The sequence below is a fragment of the Mytilus trossulus genome, chromosome 4 (assembly GCF_036588685.1).
Source record: "Mytilus trossulus isolate FHL-02 chromosome 4, PNRI_Mtr1.1.1.hap1, whole genome shotgun sequence".
NCBI lineage: Eukaryota > Metazoa > Mollusca > Bivalvia > Mytilida > Mytilidae > Mytilus > Mytilus trossulus.
The window spans coordinates 77,318,276-77,338,070 of NC_086376.1; the positions used below are offsets into that span (position 1 = coordinate 77,318,276).

General features: G+C 31.2%; 1 protein-coding gene and 1 long non-coding RNA gene across 2 annotated transcripts; both read right to left on the minus strand.

Moving 5' to 3' along the window:
• Positions 1-265: 265 nt before the first annotated feature.
• LOC134716018 (sulfotransferase 1A1-like) lies at positions 266-6,870 on the minus strand. Its single transcript, XM_063578685.1, has 6 exons — positions 6,742-6,870; positions 5,367-5,570; positions 3,671-3,991; positions 2,541-2,647; positions 1,124-1,301; positions 266-485 (listed from the first exon to the last, which is right to left on the minus strand). The coding sequence occupies exons 1-6, from the start codon at positions 6,773-6,775 to the stop codon at positions 373-375; spliced, it is 957 nt and encodes a 318-aa protein (XP_063434755.1). The 5' UTR covers positions 6,776-6,870; the 3' UTR covers positions 266-372.
• Positions 6,871-13,422: 6,552 nt separating this feature from the next.
• Positions 13,423-17,074, minus strand: LOC134714201 (uncharacterized). Its single transcript, XR_010106510.1, has 3 exons — positions 16,875-17,074; positions 13,763-14,075; positions 13,423-13,529 (listed from the first exon to the last, which is right to left on the minus strand). It is a non-coding gene; the product is annotated as an uncharacterized LOC134714201 (long non-coding RNA).
• Positions 17,075-19,795: the final 2,721 nt, after the last annotated feature.

Sequence of the window (19,795 nt, forward strand, 5' to 3'; positions counted from 1 at the left end):
TAAAAGTTTCTTTGAGAAAGCGCAAGTGGGATTTTTTTAATTTTCATTTATGTTCTAAAAGAAATGCACTACGAATTAATTGTGTTCTCGGACCAAAACATAGTTTTGAAATGATTGCCATACTTTTAACAGGTATTCCAAACAATCCAAATGGTAATTTTTTGGTCTTCTAAGATATTTTCTTAACTCTATAACTTTAATATTCAACACATGTAAATTTACACTTTTGATACTTAATTCTTGTGTTTTTTTCAATATATAACTGTTGAATGACTAGATATACTATGTTTAATACTAAATGAATCGGGTGATCAGTTGCATAGAAACGCCAGGAAACACACTTTCCTCACAAGAAACCAGCTGTAATATAGTTCAAATTTCATATTTGAAATTTAAATGGTCTCCGTTCATGTTTTCCTTGAGATGAGCATCACATTGTTCATTTTCAGCAACAGTAAACTGGTTTTTCCAATCCCCAACAACACCTGAAATATAAAATTTGTTTAATTCAAAATATTTCCACTGATGCTTCGTGTCCACTGCATGTTTATCTATAAAAATCATTTTATATCATGGATTTAAAATACTATTTTGCATGTAGGTTATAGTAATATTGCTAGTTTATATCACCATAGACCTGAATTTAAAAGGTGATACTTTAATATTTAGCATATTAAGATTTTGCTTATGTCAACAATTTGTTAATTGTAACTTTAATACTTACCCTGTATATTTCAATTTAATATTGTAAAAACAAAACTGTACATTATTGAAGATAATTTCCAACACCTAGTGTTTTCTTTGCATTGGTAGGTCATATATTTCCCTGAACTCTAATTGTGACAAGAACACCGAAAACCTTTTTATAGAGCATACAAGGTTTTTAACATACCTTTTTTATAGAGCATACAAGGTTTTTAACATACATTTTTATAGAGCATACAAGGTTTTTAACATACATTTTTGTAGAGCATACACGGTTTTTAACATACCTTTTTATAGAGCATACACGGCTTTTAACATACATTTTTATAGAGCATACACGGTTTTAACATACATTTTTATAGAGCAAACAAGGTTTTTAACATACATTTTTATAGAGCATACACGGTTTTTAACCTACCTTTTCTATATAACAATGATACTTGTTCTGAATTGACAACCACTGTTCCACTGTCTCTTTCCTTTTCTGCGTCTCTCATTTTATTCACAGTGCATTTTTCACTTATTTCTTGTAACATCTTTTCATCTCTGGGATATCCTATGAAATCCGCTAGTTTAGAAAGACATGATACTGTATCCTACAAAAAAAAATCAGTATAAATAAGAATAAATGTTGAATTGTATCATTTTTTCTTATAATAAACATTTCTAAAGCATTTTAAAACACTATCCGGTAAGAGTTTTGCTCGTTGTTGACGACAAAACGGTGGCATAGTGCTGCTTACATATACAACCTCGTCCTTTGGTCTCAGTGGATATGATAGTAATATGTAAGTTCAATGCACATCTTTATAAAGACTGCAATTTTTGCAAAATACTTAAATCATGTAAATGTACTAGCTGTCAGTTAACTGCGAATACTCTCAGATCTGTACCTAGTGTTTTTTTGTTGTTGGGATGTACAAGTACCCGGCCACGTCCATTTGTATTTTTGTCAATCTGATGAGTTAAGCCTTTTCAACTGATTTCTATAGTTCGTTCTTATGTTGTACTGTTATACCACTGTCCCAGGTTAGCGGAGGGTTTGAGATCCCGCTGACATGTTTAACCCCGCCACAATATGTATGTATGTGTCTGTCCAAAATTAGGAGCCTGTAATTAAGTGATTGTTGTTTGTTTATGTGTTACATATTTGTTTTTCGATAATTTTTTGTACTGATATAAGGTCTTTAGTTTTCTCGTTTGAATTGTTTTACATGGTCATTTCAGGGTATTAAAAGCTGACTATGCAGTGTAGGGGTTTGCTCATTGATGAAGACCGTACCGTGACATGTAATTGTTGATTTCTGGGTAATTGGCAATCATACCACATCTTCTTTCTTTATATTTATATCAAGTAAAAATGGGTTTAGTAACACATACTGAGCTGACAAATATCTTTTTAGAAGTTTTAGGATGTAGATTCATAAAACTGTTATTTATTTGAATTGTAATATCTTTAGTATTTGCCAGCTTAATTTTTAAAATTCATTAAATGTTATCTCTTATTCAATTAAAAAAAATTGCTATAAACAATATCTGGATTGGTAAGACCGTCAGTCTCGAATATTACTTCGGGATGATTTAAACAAAATAAGTATCTGTTGCATTATTGATGAGCTAGGAAATATAAGCAACATTCAGAAAAGATAAAAACACTATCAGGATAAAGTGTGGTTCGGGGGCATTTTCATGCTCTCTAGGCGGATGCAATTATACTTTGATGAAAACCGAATCAAAGAAATGAGCTAGGTGATAGATTTCATATTTTGTTAGTTACTGGTAAATTCGTCATATCGTAAACTGTAATTTTATATTGAAAGGACCTTCCAACTTACTATTTTAAGGTCTTCGTAATTCATTACTAATACATCAAGGTCATTAGATGCTGTAAACTCTGCCCATTTCTTGTTATAAAAGAACCAATTCGAACTCACTTCCCGATCTGAAAAAAATTATGTATTTTAAGCTTGTTTCTATAGTTAGGAAAAACAACTTCTTTGCCATCAAATGAACTATAACAAAAGTTGAATCATTTCTCCCAAAAGCATATATAAAGTGAGAGTCGCAACAAAAAAAACCCAAAATGATGACATAAGTCTTGTTCCTAGGAATTCATCATTCAACTATAAAGAACACCACAATTCACAATGGCAATAATTTATGTAAACTAACTAAATATGAGTGATAACAACTACTACACACTTCTGAGTTCGAGTGATAAGCTGTTTCAGCATATAAAGAAAAAAAAATATTTCCAAACAATTAACATTCAGTCGTATGCTTAACTTATGAGCCAATCGACTGGTCTGGTGTATGCTAATTCTATAAGTGTTTTTGTGTATTGAATCAGCTAACAAATTTCCGACCAAAAAGCATCTGAGCACTATTTTAACAGCAAACTTCACATGTCAAATTAACGAGTTTTACTCATGGAAATCTTATTCTAATTCCGGCTTGGCTCAATTTTTTGGAATTTTGGATCCTCAATGCTCTTCAACTTTGAACTGTTTTGGCTTTTTGAATATTTTGATATGATCGTCACTGGTGAGTCTTATGTCGATTAAACGTGCGTCTGGCGTACTTAATTATAGTCCTGGTACTTTTGATAACTATTTGGCCATGTTTTTCTTTATCTTTAATACATAAATGTCACATGCGTAGCTGAGAAGCAAATGTATGAATTTGATTCTAGTTTCGCTTGGCCGAAGATCATTCTGTTCGCCTGTTATATAAAATGCTCTAAAAGGCTTTTTTGCGAAATCAACCATGCGTTTTCAGAGAAAAAATTTATTTCTATCACATTTACTCTATTTTGGCATAAAAAACTTTTTTAGTTGATCAAAATGAACGTTCGAAAATCAGACAGTTAGCCCCTTCTCCATCGTTATTTTTCATAATAGATAAACTTGTCACTTTAAAAAAAAAATTGTATAAAACAAATGCTCCTGTTATATCTTAGTCATACCATTATGGAGGATATATTGCAGAAACTGATTCCATGTTGTTTCACTGTCCATATTGAACTTTGTCTTAACCATATGATGATACAGGGATGTAATAATATCCTTTGGATTTCTATGAAGTAAAATGATCTTGGATTTCTTTTCAACTGCTTGTTTTGGAAGACACACTGGTGTAAAGTGGGTGTTGAATATTCTGGGACGTGGCTCATCTTTGTACTCCTCAGGCAGATGAAATTCAACCATACACGATTCTTTAGCTTTTGAGTGATATTCAGCTTTACCTTTTATTATCATCTGACACATCTCCCATACCCAATGTGTACCTGAGCATAAATATCTATATATTAGAGATTATTTAAAGTCAAAGAATTTTATAATTTGCTGATTTGAAAGAATGTAACATTCTTATTTGTTAAAGAAAATGTTTTACTCGGTAAATTTTAATACAAGATGCTATTTTTTGAGAGGGGTGTCAATTTAGTTCTAGTAAAGCATATGACCTCAGGGGCATTATTTACTATTTCTATTTTCTATATCGGATTTTTTTACTAGCAATGTGCATTAAAAAAAATGAAATAAATAAAAAAATATCAGTATAAAAACGTTTAAAATGCAAAGTCATATGTTCTATATTGAACTATTGATCAATTTAATTTAAAATTGCAAAACTATAGATAAGAAAAAACCCAAATATTTCATGATATCAATGTGTTGAACATTTCATGACCTGTGCATATTTATGCACAGCAACTTGATAATCTGTTATGGTACTATTTTTTTCTCTTGAATCCCGTATGTGGCAGGTGCACTCGACTTCAATCTTAAACGCCTAGGATTGTCAGTTAAGTGGTTGTCAGTGGGCACTCTGGCTTTCGCCGCCAATTTAAACTGACCGCAATAAAATAACACAATAGTTTTTAAAGTGGCGTTTATCTCTTATCAATCAATCAATCATAATTTTTCTGTTCCTGTCCTTTAGACATTTATGCTTGATTGTTCTTTAGTAATTTTTGTTCGCATAGTGTTGCTGATACTTTCCACTTCATTCCCCTTACAGACTATGACGTCGATGATAAGTTCTGCTAACGTATAAAAGTCGTGATACGAGAATGAAACACCGATTGTGCATAGATCTATAGCAATAGAGGATCAAGAAAATATAGAACATGTATGTCTATAATGAAAACCTCCATAGGGAATACTATCTTACCTCCTATACAATTGTAGGCATATGATTGGTTAAAAGCGACCTCGTGGAGACCGTGTATATTCAATATTAGGTAAGTAGGGAGACGGGGCTTATTTCAATACAAGGTTATTTGTGGATTTACGACTTCGGCACTGTTTGATTATTTAAAACTATTAAAGTTCTGTTTAATATTGTTGATATCAAGGTTGTTGATAATAAATATTTATTTTTAACATTAGTTGTTTAGTGCAGACCAATTGAAGAAGTTTCTTAAAATCGAACACTTGAACACTTTGATACAGAAATAAGAAGATGTGTTATGATAGCAAATACGACAACTTTAGTCTAAATTCAACAAATGAAGATAGTCGGTAAGATAAATTCGTTACATAGTGTGCTAGTGACCTAATATGATATATACATGGTCACCCCATATGGAATTTAATGACCCTGTATATATCATATTAGGTCACTAACACACTATGTAACTAATATTTTAAGTAACATACCACATTTTGGATAAGCACAAATAAATATATCGTCATCATAACACTCCATTTCTTGAAACGCCGGAATAAGAACTCTAGGATCAGGAACCATCCCTTTCTTTTGGAAGGAGAGTCTTATCTCTTGCTCTTCAACAATAAGGACTTCAGTATCAGCATTCCCAGGTTGATTGATACTTACAACAACGTCCTTTTCTGTAATCGGTCCTGGTAAAAGAAATTTATGTAATTTTTTTTTTATTTCTAATCTTATATGTTTGACTTCTTAAAACTGTTCTTCATTAAGGGCATACGATACAGTTTTGATCCTGTATTTACAAGTTCATGAAAATTTGCATATAGGCTATTTTTCACCTGATTAAATCAAATATGTCATTAAAAATATACCTTCATGTGCTACTTTTTGAGTAAAATGAGGTCGAAATTTTGTATATTTGCTCAAAATTTAGATTTGTGGCCGTAATTTCTTTTGCGAAAGAAAGACATAACTTTTTTGTTATAAAAGATAAACAATAATTGTTTTTTGTTAAATAATTGGTAATTTCTGTATTTTATAAATATCCTAAAAAAATATGAATTTTTTTATTCAGAAATAACTCATATTTATCAAATGTTCATGAATTGAGGAAAAAACGTCATTTTTTACTGCATGTTTATCAAAATTAAAAAAAATCCTCTATTTACAGTTTCATAAAATTTGGGTCACATAATCTCCCTGCAAAATGAAACAAAATGCCGTTTTGAAAACTAGGGGTCCATGAACTCGTTTTCAAATTAAATCAGTTTGAATGATAAAAATCAGTCGAAAAATGCATCTTTTCCCGATATGTCACAGTTTGACGTCGCGAAAATAACAAATTACGTTAGCAACGTCATTACCTTCCCTGTAACTGTATCGTATGCCCTTAAACTACACATGTCTTAAAGTTCAAGTTTTAAATTTTGATCTGTATCGTTCTACCTTTTGACATTGTTTAATTTCCATTTATGATAACTATAAACTCATATTTATACTAAACTTCCATTTATGATAACTATAAACTCATATTTATACTAAACTTCCATTTATGATAACTATAAACTCATATTTATACTAAACGCATTTGACACCGTAAAAGTTGAAAACACCTGTCATTCAGTCAAAGGAAAAAAAAGGGATAAAGCTTAGACTTAAATAAAAATACATCGATACGGAAGTTTAAAAGAAATTCCATTGAATAATTGAGAATCGTCTTAAGTCAGTGACACATCATGCATGGTTAACGATAAGCTATTTCCAAAAGAAACTATTTCATATCACGTTTACAATGTATTTTAATTTAAATAATATTGAATATATTTGTATTTTAAAAATAATAAACTTTGCAATCCTACCTACCAAATTCATATTTTCCTTTTTGTGGCTTCTCCATTTTCTGTGCGAAACAGTTTTAACATGTGCAGCTTTAAAAATAGATAAACAACCACATGACTTGTGTATACGTGTTAAAATAAATATATGTATTTATACAAGTCATACTCACATGATCTATATATATAGATAAAAATCAGTCTAAGACGTCAAAGGTTTTTAACCCGCGTAAATTCAAAAGCATAAATCACATAAATAAATGTTAAGTTCAATTATGAGAAAAAGAAGTGTATATGTAAACTAAATTCAATTAAAAAAAAATTCTCAGATAAGACCAGGGATCTAAAAATTCATAGATACTGCAGAATTACACAATGCACGTAGCGGGATACGTTCCATTCTGAACCACATATTCTTGGACTAAAAATACACAAATGTCTTGTCATTTTGGAAACAAATAAGTATGATTTTCCTAATTTTTTTTTTTAAAACCTATGTTAAAATAAAATGAAAGAAGTGATTCTTTTAGCAGAAATTTATTAAAATTTAATAAAAATGTTTGTTCTATATTGCGACCGATTTTGGTCAAATGTCCACAAAAAAGTGAAATAACAAAAACACCGTCTGAGGAAAATTCTAAAAGGAAAGTCCTAAACAAATGAAAAGAACAAAACCCCAAACACACCAATCGAATGAATAACAAACCATATTCTTGACTTGGTACAGAGATTTCCTTATGTGGATATGGAAGTTATGTCTGGATAACTTTCATTTATATTCACAATGCACCTAAGTGTAGTGCAAGTTCAAAAAGTTTAATAGGAAAAACATGAAACTCTCTATGCACAGGACTATGAGTAATCACGACAAAGATTTACATGAACCTCAAGGTGGTTTATATAAATGCATGTTAATACATGCAGTATATATGCAGACACGTATAAATATTATCATTTGATTACAATGTTCTACTACAACTAATTAAAATGTCTCTCCGCTTAGTCTTTTTTTTTTAAGACTTTAAATACATTTATTGAAAATCACCTGAATACAATTTTACTTGTAAAACCCAGGGAAGAATACACAAGGGGCCATGGGTTTACAATGATCCAACGTCCAGGGATATTTTATATTTTTTCCATACATAAGTTATACATTCATATTAATTACACAGATTGAGTTTGCGTATAAAATATTCATAATATTCTACAGTAAATAAAATACATCAAAAGTCCGCCTAGCCTTATCAAAGATAAACTTATCCGTTTTTATTAAATTATTTGAGTCTAAATTAACTCGCGAGTGTATTCTGTAAATTCATTATCGATATATACATTATTCGTTGATAAGCACCACTTTGAATTGTATACCCCCTTTTTTGATATTTTTGTCGAGCCTTCGACTTTTGTCGAAAAAGCGAGACTAAGCGATCCTACATTCCGTCGTCGTCGTCGTCCACAAATATTTACTCTGTGGTTAAAGTTTTTGAAATTTTAATAACTTTCTTAAACTGTACTGTATTACTATCAAACATGGACAGAAGCTTGTTTATGATCATAAGATAGTATGCAGAAGTAAATTTTGTAAAAATAAAATTCAATTTTTTTCGTATTTTATTTTTAAATGGACTTAGATTAATTTTCTGCCAGGAAACAACACATTCACTCTGTGGTTAAATTTAAGAAAAATTAATAACTTTCTGATACCATTTTTAATTTGTACCAAACTTAGACAGAAGCTTGTACCTGTGTATCTGTATTTTACTTATAAATGGACTTCGTTTTTCTTTCAGTTAACATTACATACCATTTGCAGTTAAAGTTTTTAAAACATTTATTAGATTCATAAACTATCCTGGATTATTACAAAACTTGAACAGAAGCTCCTAACAATCAAAAGATAGTATCAAGAGGAATATTTTTATTGATTTTTTTCCTCATTTTTTTTAGCCTGAGATTTTCAGCAAAAGTAGGCGAGACACTGGGTTCCGCGGAACCCTTACGAATTTTTTATGTATTATGCTCGTTTGATTTGGTCACACACTGTTGTCAATTCAATGGAATTGTATGCGACTGTAAAACAAGTGAGAGGTTTAGCTAACTTTAAAACCAGGTTTGTTCCAGTATTTTCAACATAAGAAAATGTATGTACCTAGTCAGGAATATGACAAATGTTATCCATAAGTTTGATGCATTCAACTTTTTTTCATTTGATTAGGGACTTTTCGTTTTGAATTTTCGTCAGAGTTCGGTATTTTTGTTTTTTTACTTTTTAAACATTTATTAGTTATTGAACCCAAATAAATTAATAAAGCGGATGAGTTTATCTTTATTAAGATGAGGGGGAGAAATAAGTAGATTATTGCAAACGAATGACAGGATTTACGCGTCTGCATATAAATTGCATGTATTGCCATTTCATTTGGGACTCCGTTTTGAATTTTTCCTCGGAGGTCAGTATTTTTTGTGATTTTATTTTTTAACATGCATTAATTTATGTCCATGTGATTCTTTGTCATGATAGTTTATGGCGTGATTGAAGGGAACGTCTTGTATCTATTGTAAACATTTGAATAAGAATTTCAGTTAGATGCCTTGTGAATTTTAATGAATGATGTTCAGACATAAATACATTTATTAATGGCCAGAACTTAAAATGTTTAAATTGAACCATGGCAATATATATATTAAAAAAAAAGAATTAAAGCAGATGATAAAAAAGTTTATCATATACTTAGACTATAAATAACATATGATTTTTACTGTACTATGATAAAAGCATTAAATTAACGTATATTTCATATTTTTCGAATTGTTGCTTAGCGGGCTGATATGAAAAGTTTATCACATGCTTCGATTGTTATCACAAGCCTTTCCGTAACGTTATCGCATGGCATTCCGGTGATACTCGGCATATTCCGGAAAATACACCTCAATGCTACGTTTCAATTAAAAACATTACAAACTAGTGTACAAAACAATTATTTGGATTATGAAAAGTAAATTGTGTAATATAATAATAAAAAGAATAAAAAAACAAACAAATTATTAAATAAATGCATTTTTTAAAAGTTTCGAACATAATTAAGAAAGTTTATTGAAAAAGTTGACTGTTCCAAACAGTGTTCATTATATATATTGTTGATTTTTTGTCGATTCATTCATAATAGATTTGTTTTCGTCTCTGTTGATGCATAAGGTAAAACAATTCCATATCGAATGTATTAAATTGTGGGTCCGACGTCCGTGAACGAGAAAATTTAGCTCCAAGGGTGTGACTAAAAGACAAATGCAATCAAACATCAGATTTGACAAACATTCGAACATTGCCTTACTTTCTACCCTTCTACTCTGTGTTATCAAGCATCGAATAAACAGGATCAACATTTGTAAGAAGTATTTCGAGAAGATATAATGTGCTTAACCTCAAACCTAAAAAACGAACCATTGGTATATGCACATTCTGGCAATTGAAGTGGGAATTGAGGGAATATTTTCAAGTGGTGATACCAAGGATACTGAGATGTAAGAATATATTTCGATTTTCGTTAAATAATCATTTTACACTTTTTTCTCAAACGCTTGTCTCGGCAAACATTAGGAGTAAAATGAGAATTGAATATTCGTGACTACTTACATCTCTATAGTCATCCGGTAAATTGAATTCCCACCTACAACATTGTTTAGCTTTGAAAAGTATTCAATTTTGATGTTTAATACTATCTATACCATTTCCTAAACCTAGCGAGTATCTGATATACTAATAAAGTCCCTTATACACACATAAAGGCAGATACACTTGACCCATGTTTAATTTCTGAATAAGAAGACAGGTTTTGAATGGTTAATATCCAATAAGAGTTTTTTTGAACTCATGAAAAGACACGAAAATTAATCGGTAAAAAAAAAAGTTAACCTAACGAAAATAATTCTCGTCTTTTGGCTGGAAAAAAATTAATAAGAATTCTTACTTCATTTTATATAGACGAAGAAGATGAAGATGTTATCATGGTTATCTGTCTGTTGTAAAAACTGAGTAGACTAATTTTAAATTATCGATTAATAATGCAAGAAAACCAATCAATCATTTACCAAAACATGAAGTTTAAAAACGCATAGCGCACAGTATATTACGCATATATTTATATACATGTAATTGTGAAATAGGTCATATACAAACAAATGGATTAAAATAAAAAAAAAATCACACTGAACATTGAGGTAATGACTGGTAATGAATGACATTTTTCAGAGTCTAGCAACTTGACATTCATCAGATCTTTATACATCATTTTGCCACCGAGGCCCCTGGAAAAATAAGAAAAAAGCCCAACAGATAAACAATAGTAAACAAACCACAAAAAAATAAATAAATAAAGACTGAGCAACAAGAGCCCCAACAAAAATTAGGGTTGGTCTCAGGTTCACCGGAAGGGTAAATAGATACTGCACCACATGTTGCACCAGTTGTGTTGCTCATGTTAGTACAAACCCGGTTATATGTCTAATTCGGTAGGGTCACATACGGGAAAAGGGGATGGGATTGTAGTTACGACTTTACGAACATATCTGCATTTATAATGAGGGCTATTAGAAACACAATCCGTACATGTCTTTTACATTTAATAAAACAAAATTGTGTGCAGTTCAGTGTTCCATCACTTATTTACTTTACTCTTATGGAATAATAAACGAATATCGAATCGTACACAAGTCTTAGTTCTTGATGGGGAGTCATTATATTTTGATGGAGTAATTTCTGGGGTCCAACAAGGAACTGTCATGGGCCAGTATACACATACGACTCAGACTACAATCCTAAAAATAGTCGGATATACTGCAAGACAATCCGATGCTACAACAAAATAGGAAAAAGACTGAGTGATGACTTTCCATCCAGACAAAAGTACACTACTAACTACAGCAAAAAAACAAGAACAATTCAACCAAACACAATTGTTTCCATAATGTAATATACATCTGGTATTGCCAAGACTTTAGTTCTGTGTGTAGATTGTTTTTGGTAGTCTATTTGTCTATTCGTATTTCTTCAGCTGAGGGTTTCGTTACACCTTATATATCATCTCATTTTCATTTGAGGAAAATTTCATATATAGTCGTAGTAAAGCTGGCCCCAGATGCCTCTTAACTAAGATAGCATTAAAAAAATAGATGAGTATTTAAAAACCATGTATTTAATTAAAAAAGTAGTTTCTAAAATCAAAGATGTTTTCTACTTGAATTGACGTATACCTTAATTATTTGTTATCCACACTGATAGAAGACACTGAAATAAATCCTTATTCATCATTACTTCCAACAAAGTAGATATAAAAAATATGCGTTTAATGTAAAATAAATAAGAAATTGAGTAGTAGATGATCCTTTTTACAGTTCGTATTTATAGTTTACATCTTCTCTAATCATTTTTTTCTCCAACAGATCTTCAAATTGTTCATTCTGTGCAACTGTAAAAGTATTCTTCCAATCTCCAACCACACCTAACACGAGCAAGCATAGACACTTCAATTACTGGTAAGTTGATATATATAGATTATTACATTGCTACAAGTGGATTATCGGATTTATCCAATCGAGATAGTTAAATTATCACTTTTTAAAGTCTGAGCCTCGGCGAGGACTTTAAAATTTTAATATGAGTTTTGCACATTATTGGCGGTCGTACGTTGACCTATTGTTGCTGTCATCTACGTCATTTGGTCTGTGTCAGAGAGTTGCCCTTATGACAATCATACCACTTTCCCCTATTTTATATTATTTTTCATAGTTGTCATGTCATACCTTTCCTGTACAATTTGGACACCTGATCAGAGTTAATAAGTTCAGTTCCACTTTCTCTTAGTTTTTCCATGTCTCTCATTTTGTACAAACTAAATTTCTCTTGTATTTCTTTTAAAAATGCTTCATCACGTGAATATCCTAAGAAGTCGACGAGTTTGGACAAATTCTGAAGGGTTTTCTGTAAATGTACAAACAACATATACATTATATATTGATAAAGCATGACTTACAATCATATAATTTTCAACGCTTTTACATTTGAGATAACAACTTCGGATTGAAATTGATACAAAACAGTTAACAAAAATGGCTGAGATAATCTTTTGTCATTCTAGTCCAAGAGAGATAACCGTTAGTATTAGTAGATTATTGTACAACTGCATGCATGTACAATAAACTACATTGAGGTCCATGTAACGCTTTGCCATGCATACAAATCATTTTAGTAGAGATTGTCATATATTATCTTAGTTTTAGTTTTTAAATTGTATTTCAGTTAGATGCACTGTGAATATAAATGAATGTTATCAAATCCTAATAACATTACTTTTGTCGTAACTTTTAGGACTAAAATTAAGTATTAAAGTTATCATGTTAAGTAATTTTGGGTAAATATTGCGTTATTTATCATTTTTGCACTAAATGGGGCTGACAGAAAAATGCAATACAATATTATAAATGGGAAAAAAGTCGGATAACACATACTTTGTAGCCTTCTACACTGTTCAACAAAGAAAAAAATAAATAGAAACAAAGTTGGGTTCAAATTCATGTATGACGTCTGTACGACTTAAATTTTTTATAAATGTCGATTCCATGTACAAATATTTTTACGCGTATGTAATCTTATCAGTTTTATTTAGTTTTTTCATATAATTTGTGTTATGCAGGACTCATCTAAATTTACCTGTTTTATGTCTTCATGTCTCAATACAAGGCATGGGTTGTTACTTGATGCCAAGAAATCAGACCATTTTTTTTGGTAAAAGAACCAATTGGAATGGATATTTCGATCTGCGAATAAAAAGTTCATAAATTCGCTAGTGTTTTAATGCAATATCTGAAAACGAATTACACTGATTTCATCTCATACAGTTGATCTAAGGATGATTATTTTATGACGTATTGACTTTTAACGAAATTGATTAAGCTTGTAAAAGAGTGACGACAGATCCTAAATATACATTTAAATTGAAGTAGTAACTCGTGAAGATATTATGCGCTTTATCTAAGATCTCATAACTTACCATTTGTATATACACTTTTTAGAAAGTCTGACCATGGAAGTGCGATCTGAGGGAATAAAAGTTTCCAGTGGTGATACTGGGATGTAAGAATATCTTTCGGTTTTGTTCAATAATGATCATTTTACCCTTTTTTCAAACGCTTGTTTTGGTAAACATTTTGGGGTAAAATGAGAGTTGAATATTCTTGGCCTCTGTAAATCACTATATTCATCTGGTAAATAGAATTCCATTGTACAATATTCTTAAGCTTTCGAGTAGTATTCCGTCTTGCCGTTCACTATCATCTGTACCATTTCCCATACCCAGTGAGTACCTATATCAATATAAATGTTTACATAAAGTTCCTTACATCACAATTGGGCTTTAAAATCTCTTTAGAGCTTATGTTTGTAATTGTATTGCTTATACCGACTGTAAATAAAGCTTTACGTCTTATGTCTTATGATACACATGGCACGTGTAAAATATCTTAATAAGAAGTGTTGAACGATTAAGATCGAATTGAGTTGTCATGTGCACATTTTGTGGTTCAATTGATCTTAATTAAGTAATTAATTGTCCTTTGTCTCAGTTCGACAATAAATGCGTGACGATAGGACGAACATACAACCAGGACAAACAATTAATAACATAACGAAAGAATTTCCTATCACATTTCATATATGCACAGATAAAGATATCATCATCAAAGACGTCCATTGTTTGAGTTTGTGGAATCATAATTCTTGGATCAGGTAGTACACCATTTTGTAAGAAGTCTATTCTTGTTTCATATTCGTCTAAAATTAAATTTTCCACTTTCATATCCTCTGATACAGTATCTGTTACTACTTCATCCTTATCAGTAATTGGTCCTGGAAAAATTTGAAGACATAATTGACAATTATACAATTTCATTTCTAGTTCTATTTAATCGTTAGAATTGAAAGGTAACTTTACTTTCTTTTTGATGCGATGACAATTATTGGTTTATTTCGGTTTGATTTAAACATATTTTATTTGCAAAAGTAGCAACATGTTTCAACAACAGGAATGACGTTTTCTTCCCTGTAAAAAATAAAATCACAAATATACTGAACTTAGAGGAAAATCAATTCGGAAAGTCCATAATCAAATGGCAAAATCAAATAACAAAACGTATCAAAAATGAATGGACAAGAACTCTCATATTCCTGACTTGGTACAGGCATTTTCAAATGTAGAAAATGGTGGTTTTATAGCGCTAATCCTGTCACTTTGATAACAGTCTCATCAAATTCCGTTATATTTACAATGATGCGTTCACTAAACAGACACAATAAATAAAATAGTCAAAATATGGGTACAGCAGTCATCATCGTGTAACAATTTTAAAGGAACAATTTAACAGAACACAAAGACATCTATCTACAATCACATTCATTGATATGCGTGTCTGACGTCGGAAAAGGAGTAGGTCCGGTAAGACCATTTTTTGGCCCCAAAATATGGCAGTTTTACAATATTGTTAAAATGTAAACTTTTAGTTATTTATTGGATAGTAAAATGGTTCTGCTACATAAATATAGACTGTTTTTGACAATACAATGCATATATATTGGGTACTAGCACCATAAAGTCATGCTAAATTACTAAAAACTTAACAATTCCAGCATTTTACTTAAATTTTAGACGGTTTCCGTGTAAAACGAAAGTGGCCGCATTCGTGTTCATCCAAAATATTGAAATGGAAGTTGTATTTGATGATAATACATAACATATATAAAGGTTGAGGATGAACACGAATGCGGCCACTTTCGTTTTTGACAAAAACCATCTGAAAAGTGACATTTTTTCGCATATTTGGTAGATTTTTCATATTTGAGCTTGAATCGGATCGTTTTTAATGACGAAATAAGTTAAAAACTTTCACATAAATTAATCGAAACATATATAATATTAAGTGTTTAAAAAGTGGTCAACATCTTTGGTCAGATGAAATTGAAATTTGAGGCCAAAATCGGTCCTTACCGGACCTACTCCTTTTATAATTTTGTAATAAATTCTGTAATTTAGTGTTTGTCCATAAAGCGTTAAAAGTCAACTATAATTGAAATATTATGAGTTATAAATGAAGCTGATTTAGAAATTGTTAAGTGTTTTTTTTTTTTATATTGTATGAGTTTGTTTGGAAAAAAACCCACATAACATGATGAAGTGAAGATTTGTTAATCTTTAAGAAGTATTTTAACTTAGAATGTGTAGGTAAAGATAGGTATATTTCTACTAATTAAAATAGTGTACCCTTAATTTTTTTTTTATAGAAAGGGGTGTGTGTTTGTGCAATATTGTTAACCTGCTATGGCCCTTTTCAAAGTGTTTTTAACTGTTATCTGAGATCAATTTAAGCTGTTTACTGTTTTCAACCCACTTTGTTTACTGTTTTCAGTATTTTTTGCATTTTTTGATAACTGTGTTTGCCAAAATCGAGGTGTTGTTAACATCATAACGGAACCTCTATTGCCCCCTCTTTATATAATCATCAAAAAGATTGGCATTGACATTTTAAAAGTTGGAACTCCTGAAAATCATTTTGTGCTGTTATCATCTCTAGTTGAACGTTATAATTGAAAGAAATTTGCTCACAAAGGGCCGTATTTGAGTTTATGTCATCACTTGGCGTCTATTGTCCTCTGATATCGTCGTCGTAAACTATCGCACGAATCTTCCTTTTTCTGATTCAGTTACTGTGAAATATAAATCCCTAAATTCTATGTGAATTTAGAGCAGTTAACTATGCTTTGATAAAACTTTGGCTATGCACTTTTTGTAACTCCGGCGATATAGGTTATGATTTTATAATTCCTGATTAATTTTGATGTTCTCAGTTGAAAAAAGAACGTAAATTATATTATGTAAGTGTTTAAATAGACCAAGTACTATGCTAAAGATGTCCTAAAATAGAATTACATCATAGATTTGAAATATATAAGTAGTAAGTTAAATTCTAGTTGCAGTTCAAGGATTTAAAAAAAACCAAGCTTATGAGTTCAGATCTAATTTAGAAATAGGTCATGCAAAAGAAATGCATTAAAATCATTAATATCACACTTCGGAATTTAAGAAACGGATACAAAATTTGAGGAAAACTCACCAAAATGATACTTTCCTTTAGCTATCATTTCCCACTTGTGAAAATAAGTATGTTCACAATTAATCAATCTGCTGTCATCCACTGACTTCCGGATTAACAAGTGTTTGTAACAGCAGTGTTGTATGCTGGGTAATTTAAATTTACTGCTTAAATTAAAATGATATTAAATTGTGTGGTAAAATGATCATGAATATTTGACTTGATAATGGAAAAACTAAAATGAATCCGACACTTTTGCGTTTTAATTGCTCTCTATGATGTTATTTGCATATAAGGGGAGCAAAAGTTAATTGGGGTTGTTAATATCTAACATGATTGACTAACATATATATATATATATATATATGCGAAAGCAAATTTACAGATCTAACATTGTTGGGTTGATGTTTAGACGAGTTATATATGAATGATAACTCCATCTTCATTATTAACTTCGAGCGTTTGCAAGTGTTTTTCTTTTAGTAATTTGAAGTTATTTTACAAATATTGTAAATTTTCATTGTGATTTGTCAGTTTGTTTCAAAATTAAAGTTTTATTACTCAGTTTCAATTGCAAAGCCTTTTAAGTTGAAAAAGTTGCTACGTGTCAATTGTAACTCAATTATATAAACTCGCTGTTTTGAACTGTAAATAGGCCTAAACAATGGGACAACTCCCTACTAAGAAAACATTTTTGGTTGGGTATGAACTTATTATTTTCGACTTTTTACATGTAACGGCTCCTTTTTATTAGTTTAGTTTTAATTTCATATGGCTTCGGATATATGCCTTAAGATGTTGATGATTACCGTTCATTATTAAAACCTATAAAGGAGTGCATAAGTTGAACTCATCCCTTCGAAAATTTGACGAAAACCATAACAAGTTGGATCACCGTTACTGAATATCCGTTTTATGTTCGTGTTGCTCAGTCTTTTTTCTATGTTCTGTTTTGCTTACTATTGATTTTGTGTTGGTCTTTGTTTTTAGCCATGGTGTTGTCAGTTTATTTTCGACTTAACATGTCCCGTTGGTATCTTTCGTCTCTCTTTTATAGACAACAAACGAATCAGTAACTGTTCATGTTAGCAAACTATTGTGATCACTTAGCTGGTGACAGCATCGTAGACGAAATATCAACTTACAGTTGTATCAACCGAGTGGTATACATATAAGACCATAACTACGGGAGCTACAAGGGTCGCCATAGTAGCAGTGGATTTGAAACTGATCACAGAAACGAGATATACATTCACAAGATGATCATGCTGGCATGTGTAGTAGTATTGTTTTAAAAAAGATTTACATGCATTTGGTATATAAATTGCATAATCCCAGTCAGTAGAATAATTTATACAATGTACAAGATGAATGTGATTGAAAACCGTCGCATTTTCATTGTCTACACTTATATCTTTTTGGTGACGGTGTACCTTAAATAATCATCAGTTACAGTTAAATTGATATAGGGAAGGGTTAGATTCATCTTAATTTATATGTGACTGACTTTATGCATAATGTTCCTAGAAAGAATGAAAAGATGCTAGCAGTTCCGCCAACTTACATTTACGCTATGTGGATAATGTCTTCTCAATAAATTATAAAAAGCTGGGTTACTATGAAGAACTCATATAATACATCCAATATTTCTCATACATAAATAAGGTCGTTATTTTTCTCGTTTGAATTGTGGTACATTGTTGAATGCCGTACGGTGACCTATTGTTGTTAATTTCTTGGTTTTTTTGTCTCTTTAGTAGAGCTGTTTAATAAGAAATCTTACCGCATCTTCCTTTTAACAATGAGTGTCGGTTGAAAACAGAAATTTATAACAAAAAGAGATGATTTCTTTGGCAGAGGACTGCTACTCACAAGGAAGCTATTAAACCTAAAATTCCTAGTGGTGAATCATACTCATTCCCTTAGAAATTGTACAGACGCCATCGCGAGTTAGTTGACCCCTTTTTTTCCAGAATGTGACCTATCTAGTTAGACTTATCCCCGGGTTTTTACTTATATGAACAAAACGACTGTTGCAACATATGCGACAGGATCTGCCTAACCTTCCGGATCAACTGAGATTACATCCGTTGTTTTGTTGCTCAGTCTTAATTTTCGATTTTGTGTTTTGTATAGTGTTGATTGTCTTTTTGTTGTTTTGGTTTTTGTGCAATGGCGTTGTCAGTTTATTTTTCGACTTTGACTTTGAATGTCCGCTTTATATCTTTTGCCTCTTTCCTGTCGATGTAGATTACCTAAAAATAGTTCGTCAATGACCTACTGTTTGTCAGAAGTGTTCTTAAAATGTCTAAAAGAAAGGCTAAAGGTACCAAAGAAACGTCAAAAATAAACAGACAACACTATGTTGATTGGTTGAATGTTAGTGTTTTAACGAAAAATTTTAATCGCCACAAAGAAGCCGAGTGCACAGAGAAAACCATTGACCTTTGATAGGAAAACTGCCGATTTAAGTCAATTAAGGTTTCAGTTGATAGCAACCGCACCAGCGGGTTCCGAATTGACAACTGCAGTGTTGACTGGCCAGTGAGTACAGTAGTAGAACTATTTTGACATACCAAGACAACTTTGCCACCGAGGCCCCTGGCTAAATAAGAAAAAAGTCTAACAGACAAACAAAAGTACACAAAACACAACATTAAAAAAAAACCTAAAAACTGAGCAATACGAACCCCAAACAAACACTGGGGGTGATATCAGGTACTCTGGAAGGGTAGCAGATACTGCCCCACATGTGGCACCAGTCGTGTTACTCATGTAAGTGCAAACCGGTAATAATCCTCAATATGTAACTCACATTCTGTAAAAGGGTTCGAAATTAAGAACATGTCCGCATTGATAAAGATGACAACTAAAAACGCAATCCCTACATCTCTTTTCCATTTCATAAAAAAAACTTATGTGCAGTTTAATGTTTCGTTACT